This window comes from Malus sylvestris, chromosome 16, assembly GCF_916048215.2.
Source record: "Malus sylvestris chromosome 16, drMalSylv7.2, whole genome shotgun sequence".
NCBI classification, from domain to species: Eukaryota; Viridiplantae; Streptophyta; class Magnoliopsida; order Rosales; family Rosaceae; genus Malus; species Malus sylvestris.
In genome coordinates this window covers 18,205,390-18,213,516 of record NC_062275.1, presented here as the reverse complement: position 1 = coordinate 18,213,516, position 8,127 = coordinate 18,205,390, and the positions used below count along the sequence as shown (strand labels likewise).

Here is an 8,127-nt window from a genome sequence, read left to right as displayed (position 1 = left end):
CAACCAAGATGCATCTACTGGTGATAAGGAAGGGTGGACATCGGCGACCTACAAAAAAAACAAAGAAGCCAAGACCACAAGCCACAAGGCCAAAAGATGAGCCTAAACCCGTCCCTCGAACTTCAGTTTTTGACAGGCTGAATCATTCAAAACCTAGAATTTCGGCACTTGATCGCATCAATGGTCGAGACCGAACTTCCGTCTTCAAAAGGCTTAAGACGTCAACACCGCAAAGATCTGTCTTTGAAAGGTTATCAAAACCCAAGAAACAAAGCGGCACAGCTAGATCTCCTCCACAACTGTCGACTTTGGACAAACTTGAAGAAACCAAGAAGCCTTCTAGAAACAGGAAGACAACGCCAAAGGAAGAAAAACTCGACAGTCTAGCAGGAAAAGACGATGTTCAAAGCTTGATTCCTTCAAGGATGAAGCGCCAAACAACTTTAGAGGTCGACAGAAAAGGACCACTGAAGCTAAGGAGGTGCACCATCATCTACACCGGCTAATCTTCACGCCAACAAACCTAAGAGGACCGCACTGAAGAGGAGGCCAAAGAAGACAAAGAAGATGAAATCCCGGAAGAAGACGTCACTTCCGGCTCTGTCAACTTAAAATCTTCATCTCAATCGCTAGGGGCATGCTCCAAAACCATGCCAATCAAGCCGAGTGAAGTTGAAGGATGGACTCATGTCACTCCGAAGAAATTGCACAAGAAGCATATGTCTTATCCACAAGTGCACCAATCGGAAAGGGGGCAAAACAGCTTTCGCCGACCTCCAAAACGATGTGAAAGTGTTGAAGATGAGGAAATTTCGACACAAAGATTGACCATGCACGATCTCTTCTTCCTCAGAAAATTATTCAGCTACTGGATCAAGGCTCTTTGCTATAAAGATTGCGAGGAATGCCTCTCCAGGCAGCAACCATCTCTTCCACAAGTTCACCAATGAGAAAGGGGGTAAAACAGCTTCTGTTAACTTCCAGAACAATGTGAAAGTGTTGGAGATAATGAAACTTTGACACGAAGATCATCCATCCCCATCACAATGCGTGACATCTTCCCAGAAGACTTCTTCAACTACTCAGTCAAGGCTCCTTGCTATGAAGATTGCAAGGAACGACTCTCCCGGATCGCTTGACGAACAAACAACGCTTCTGGTCTGCACGAGCATAAAAGGAAACACCAAATTCTCCTTGCCTGCAAGAGCTAAAACTGCAAACGGCACAAAAAAAAGTATTTGAACTACGTTACGACTTGATCTCTTCTTTGGAGGGGTACGTAGGCAGCTCGAACATTCAATTTGAGTTCAGTCGCACCAAAATAAGGAATAAAAATTTTCTTAAAAGTTTGATGCTATTACAATTTCTTTGTACAAAAAAAAGAAAAAAAAAAGAGATACATGTTTTATGTATTTACAAAAAAAAAAAAAGTTTGTACAATATATATATATATATGTATATATATAAAATCTGCAATTGCTTCAGCCCAGCACGATTCATACCATCAACGAGTCCACCAATGTTGGGCCCAACTCCTGTGGCCCATCCTCACTAGACTCCAAGCTGGTCTAAATCTTCTTCCAAAGCTTCCTCGTCTCAAGCTGTCCATCTCTCTCTTCCGACTTCTGTCATCACCATCAATACAAATCAAGAAACTCATTTTTCTGAAGGACATGCACTTTTGGATCTGACCCGGGTCCTGGAGCTTCCTTTTCGGTTCGACGGTAATTTGCTGGTCCAAGAGAATCCCAATTGCTTACAATTCGTCGCCGGAGCCAAGGCAAGCCACTACGAGTTCAGCAGCCTCAACTCGCCACTCGATCCGCGGACTCAACCCAAAATGGAGAGAAGCACTCCGATAAGGAAGCCCCACACATCCACCACCGATCTGCTCACCTGGTCCGAGACTCCACTCGTCTTCATCTCCAGTGCTTCAAACCCTCTCTTCCTTACTAACCTCGGTGCCGATGCATCTATGACACCTGCTGCAGGTGCCTCATCACCATAGCTATCTCCTTGCGACCCAAGCTCTTCTTCTCTTCTTCTGCCTAACGCCAGTCTCCTTCGTCCTCACTCCACCCAAACCCTACTTGCTACACCTGGTGTGCACACCCAGAGCAAGTGGACCTCTAAGCCAGCCGCACGACCTCCTTCCTCCTCGCACCACGAAGCTCATCCGATCCACCTCCATCAGGCGTGTTTGTCTCTATGGTGCTGACCCATTATCAAGGCTCTCGCCTCCAATCTCAACACGGCAGAGAAGTGGGTGAATTGCATTGCCCAAGCTCATCCCTGCATGTGAAACGCCCAATCTGTCTCTTCCACCACTACTACACTGCATTTGATGAAGAGGATGAAGATTGGCGACGCATAGACGAAACGTCAGGCAGTACTTTTCGCCCTTCAAACATAAATATGGCAAGTCGTGCGTGAGCAAGGAAGAGCACGATTACAGGTTCGACATGTTTAAAACCGACATCATGGAACATCCTCTGTACGAGCAGCTTGGGTCGGCACACGTGTCGTACTTAAGGATCGCGACGTCGGTCGATCAGCTGTCGAGGATCGACGAGCAGCTAGTGCAGTCCCAAAGCGTGGTCGAAAAATACTCGGGAGCCGATGAGGATGTTGGGGTCATGGATGAGAAAGACCTTGATCTGCTTCATTCCATCAAAGAACAGCTGCAACAACATGTCCGAGTTCAAGCAATGGAAGTAGTGATGGCATGTTGAGAGCTTGATCAGTCTTTGCAAAGCTTAACATGTGTATCCACAAGTGAAGGGGATAAGTCCGCCAAGTTCGCTTCCTCCGCAACGGCAGGTAGTGCAATAGGTGTGCAGTGGCTGTGCAGTTGTTGTGCATTGGAGGCAAGGACCTCGTAGAGCTTGTTGATGTTGGACATGAGGTTGGTGTCGGTGAGGTTCTTCTTGTTGATAACTTTCACGGCGACGCTTTGGCCAGTGAGGACGTTGCGAACGTGGTAGACTTTGGCGAAAGATTGCAGAGATGTTGGAGGTGCCGACGACGTGGCAGCGGCAGTTGGTGATCCCTTCCTTCACGATGGCAGGCAGTGTAATGGGTGTGCAGTGGCTGTGGTCAGTAGCTGTGCTCGGTGGTTGTGCTCGATACACTCGACCTGGGTTTTCACCCACGAACCCAGCTTGCAGAGAGCACCATAAAAAGAAAGGAAGGTGTTGGCCGCCAATATATATATATATATATATATATATATATATATAAAGGTTTCACGAATGGTGCATGGCACCATGACAAAAGAAAAAAAAAACAATAATTTTTTTTATAAAGGTTGCAAGAATGGTGCACGACAGGAGGAAAAAGAAAGAAAAAAAATGTATACAAAAAAAAAGTTTTGGAATGATGGATGGGCACCATCTGAGAAAAAAAGGTAAGGAAGTAATGATGGTGGTGGGTGTGAGCACGACCGAAAGCAAAGAAAAGAAAAAAAAAAAAAAGAATGATGGTGAACAACACCATGTGAAAGAAAAAAATATATTAAAAAAAATTGTAAAGTCCTTTGGTGCTTCTGGCACCATGTGAAAAACAAAATGTACATTAAATGAAACAAAGCTCGTTTATTGATTTTTTTGGTAAATTACAAAAATGTACATTTACACGAGTCAAAAAAAAAAAGAGCAAACAGGAGGGAGCCTTCACGAAGGTTGCTCGTGTGAAGCCTCATCACTTGATGGAACTCCAGGAAGAAGAGGAGCCGGAGGTTGATCACTTGGAGCTTCATTATGCGGTACAGCCCCAGAAGACGAAGGCAACTGTTTTTGGAACAAACCCACAAACCTCTGATGATCAAGTAAAATCTGACCATCAGATTCCTGCATCTGGTCAATCTTCCTCTTCATGTTTGTAGCATAGTTATGGGCGAGGCTGTACAACTGTTTATTCTCATGCTTGAGCCCTCTAATCTCCTGTTTGAGACTCATCACTTCAGCCGCCAATGATTCAACTTAACGGGTTCGAGCAAATAAGCGTTGTGCCATATTAGACACAGAACCTGCACATTGAACACTGAGAGCCAGAGAATCCTTAACAGCCAACTCATCAGACCGTTTGGAAAGTAGTCTGTTATCTTTGGGAGTGACAAGGTTCTTGGCCACCATCGCAACGGTCATGTCATTCTTCATCACCGAATCCCCAACGGTAAAAGGACCAGTAGGGGATATGAAGGATCGCCATATGTTGTCTGGAGAAGGCGGGACTGCCTCTTCATCGAGGTTCAAGTAAAAACGATGGTTGGAGGGTCCAGACATTTTCAAAGGTGTTGAAGAAAGAAGAGGTTGGACAAATCAAGATCTTAGAAGTGCAAGAAAGGAGTTTCTACAAGCGAAAATTCAAGTGTGCTTTGAAACGAACTGCATGCCTTTATAAAAATCAGCACTTGACGGGATTTCAGAGATCGAAGAGGCGAGCTTAAAATTCGAAAAGGCCAATTCAAAAATCGAAGAGGTGCTAGCTTTCTCAAAAGCTGGGCTTGCTCAGAAACCACGGGCCAAGCTTCTTTTCCAGACTTGTCCGTACTTGTCACATGCAACCTCTGCACTCGACAGAGCTCAGAAATCGAAGAGGCCAATTCAAAAATCGAAGAGGTAAGCTCAGAAATCGGAAAGGCATCTTGCTTTTCCAAACGTTCAGCACCCGTTACACGTAAACTTAGCTTTGCGGAAATCACGGGCCATTTGTCGAAGTGCCGATCCTAGATATCGAAGAGGCGCCAGTCTTTTTCAGCCTCGTCAACACCTGTCATATGCACACTCAGCTTGGCGGAAATTACGGACAATTTGTCGAAGATTTCTGATGAAGAAGAAAACACGTGAAGCCATACTGATCAATCACTCAATGGTTGCCTACACGAGTGAAAGAATAGTACCTCTACAGGTATTAAAGAACTTCTTATAACTGTCTACCTTCACCTTCCATAGCAAGGCAGACATACAGAACCTTTCTTCATCTCCGAGAATGCCTTCCCAACGAAACCTCTCGAGTCACTCAGTGTTCCTTATTCCTTGGGGTACCTCTGCAAACAAATGACACAAAAGCAAAAGTATCTCATATCACCAGGGTAGAAAGCAAGAGTATCTCATATCAGCTTTCTCCCTGTCCTTTCCTTTGTCCTTGTTCTTATGTCATTTCCTTTGTCCTTGTTCTTACCTGCAAAGACAAGGATAAAGAAAGCAATATGCCGGAACCTCCACTCAAAACTTGGGTAAGGAATCAACTACCTGGAACCTTTGCCTGGATGCTTACATGGTATTGCTCTCGAGTACTCGTCTTCCTCTGGTACTGTACTTCCAAAGAAGCTGCCACATCTGCCTGGAGAACAGATAAGGCAAGTGAAAATGATACCTTGCAGCATATGGAGACAACGTGCAGAAGAAACAAGCAGAGAAGAATGCAACCTGCACAGTCAACTCAGCAGAAGGAGTCTGAGTTGAGGAACTCAAGAAGCTGCCATATCTGCTTGGAGAACAAATAAGGAAATGCGGCATGCACAATCAACTCAGCAGAAGGAGTCCGAGTTGAAGAATTAGAGAGAAAAATGGGTCTGAGTTGAATCCAAGAGCTCGAGAAGCTTCAACAACATATTGACGGCATCATCGCCAAAGAGCAAAGCCTTGTTGTGCAACACTGTCAAATCGCCATCACTTCTTCGAAAGCAAGAGTATTTCATATCATGCTTTCTCCCTGTCATTTTCTTTGTCTTTGTTCTTACCTGCGGGACAAGGAGAAAGAAAGCAATCAGCCAGCACTTGGTATCAATCTTCCGATCTGGAACTGACTGCCTGGAACCTTTCCCTGATTGCTTACCTAGCACTGCTCTCGAAGTACCCATTATCTCAACATCTTATGCTTCCAGAGAAGATACCACATCTGCCAGAAGAACAGATAAGGCAAAGGAAAATGATACATTGAAGCATGTGGAGACAAGCACAACAAAGCACGTGCCGATTCATCCGCTACTTCTTCAAAATCAAAAGTATCTCATATCATCAGGGTTGCAATCACTCTAGGTGGAGGACTCGTTTTAACCCTCAAATTCTTTGGTCGACTCGCTAAGTGTTGTGGGCTGCACGGGCCGATTCACCACCCTTGAATCAAATCCTTAAAGATCAAGTCACCAACTGGAAGAAGAGCCCATCAATCTTGAAGATCATACCGTTGACCAAATTGCTCAGGTGTGAATTAGAAAGATTGAACAAAGTAACAAGTCGTCACCTTCACTTCGTGCCTGCTTGCCATGTGTTCGAGTCAACCTTCAAGAATCAAGCCTCAACGGCCCTTGAAAAAATCTTCAGCTAAACTCAAGATCAAGCCTCGACGGCCCTTGAGGAAATCACAAGTCCGATTCAAGATCAAGCGTCCACCACCCTCGAATCAAATCAAGTTCAAGAATAAGCTGTGGAAAGTCAACAATTGGAGGAATCCAGAAAATCCTCCAACCCAGTTCAAGATCAAAGCTGTGGAAAGTCAACAAGCACAAAAACAAATACGTGCCAATTCATCCACTACCAAAGCCAAAGATCATCTACCACATGAAGCTTCTTGTGGTCCAATTTCAACCTTCAAGATCAAGCCTCGACGGCCCTTGAAGAAATTTCAAACAAAGTTCAAGAACAAGCCTCAACGACCCTTGAAGAAACTTTCAGCCCAATTCAAGATCAAGCCTCAACAGCCCTTGAAGAAATCTCCAGCCCAATTCAAGATAAAGCCTCGATGGCCCTTGGATCGACATCTATAGTAAGGGACTTCAAAACGTATCTCCTACACGTGACAAGCACATGTATACGACGCGCCTTGAAGTGGGGGCATTTGTAGACATCGAAATTTCGATAAATAAATGTTGATCGATAAATCAAAGTTTCAACGCTCATGTATTACATAAATTTTACACGTAGCGTGTGTCTAAACAAAAAATCGAAATAAGTTGGAAAAGTCATCAAACAGGACACGTGTCAACGCCCGGCATAAATGATTTATTTCATCTGATTATTTAATACCTAAAATCAAGTTTTGGAATTCTATAAATAGAAGCCAATTTCATTCATTTGAGGGGCACAAAAATTCATAACCAATTGATATTACACCAAAACCTTGAAGCTTTGAAACTATAAAGCTCTCAAGCAAATTCCGAAGGATCGAGAAAACTCTCTTCGTTCTTTGCCAAATCCGCCTTCAAGCTCAAGCCCCGACAGCCCCTTTAAGAACTTCCACCAATTCAAGATCAAGCCCCGACGACCCTTGAAGAAAGTGTTCATCGTTCATCATCCGTTCATCCTAAGATCAAGCCCCAACGGCCCTTTGGATAAACAACGTCGACAAATCCACACATCCAACCGTCCTTCAAGATTAAGCCCAAAAGCCCTTGAAGATCCGTTCATCACTATTCTTCAAGATCAAGCCCAAAAGCCCTTGAAGATCCATTCATCAATTGTTCATCAAGATCAAGCCCCAAAGGCCCTTAAAGATCCGTTCATCAGCAGTTCTTCAAGATCAAGCCCCAAAAGCCTTGAAGAAAGCGTTCATCGTTCATCATTCGTTCATCCTAAGATCAAGCCCCAACGACCTTTTGGATCAACAACGTCGACAAATACACACCTTACGGAGATCGAATCAGAGGATCAAATTTGAGAGAGATTGTAACCCAAAATTATCAAATACAAATATTATTTTGTGCACGTGTTCTTGTCTCATTTGTTTCAGGAATTTTCGTGTTTACAAATTTGGCACGCCCAGTGGGACCATCTCTACCTCTCATCTTTTTCTCCATTCAAGAAATTCAAGCACACTTCCAAAATCAATGGCATCAAGGAAGGCTCAAACTGTTCCCGCAACCGGAGCAAAGAACAAGAGCGTCCTCGTCGCAAGTGGTGTCACTTTGGGCATCACGACTTGAAGCAAGGCAAGAGCTACTTCTGCCGCCTCTTTCACCTCTGCATCAACTCTGCCAAGGGAACAAGAGCACCCAAGGCATGAGCCTGTGATCACCTTAGCCTCACTAAGGCGCCAAGGGGGGAAAGCCCAAGGAAATACTCCGAATCCATGCTCTCCGATGCCGATTCAAGCGGCAGTTCAGCCATTCAAATCCAACTCTAGATG

At 44.5% G+C, this 8,127-nt stretch overlaps 1 protein-coding gene across 1 annotated transcript; it reads left to right on the top strand.

Annotated features, from left to right (window-relative positions):
* Window positions 1-2,480: 2,480 nt before the first annotated feature.
* Window positions 2,481-3,046, top strand: LOC126609178 (homeobox protein knotted-1-like LET12). Its single transcript, XM_050277168.1, has 2 exons — window positions 2,481-2,723; window positions 2,852-3,046. The coding sequence occupies exons 1-2, from the start codon at window positions 2,481-2,483 to the stop codon at window positions 3,044-3,046; spliced, it is 438 nt and encodes a 145-aa protein (XP_050133125.1).
* The last annotated feature ends 5,081 nt before the right edge of the window (window positions 3,047-8,127 follow it).

Excerpts from the sequence above, each read along its gene's own strand:
- LOC126609178 (XM_050277168.1), top strand. The coding sequence starts at position 2,481 with ATGGAACATCCTCTGTACGAGCAGCTTGGGTCGGCACACGTGTCGTAC. Across the intron at positions 2,724-2,851 it reads AAGCAATGGAAGTAGTGATG|TTGTTGTGCATTGGAGGCAA; the intron begins GCATGTTGAGAG and ends GTGGCTGTGCAG.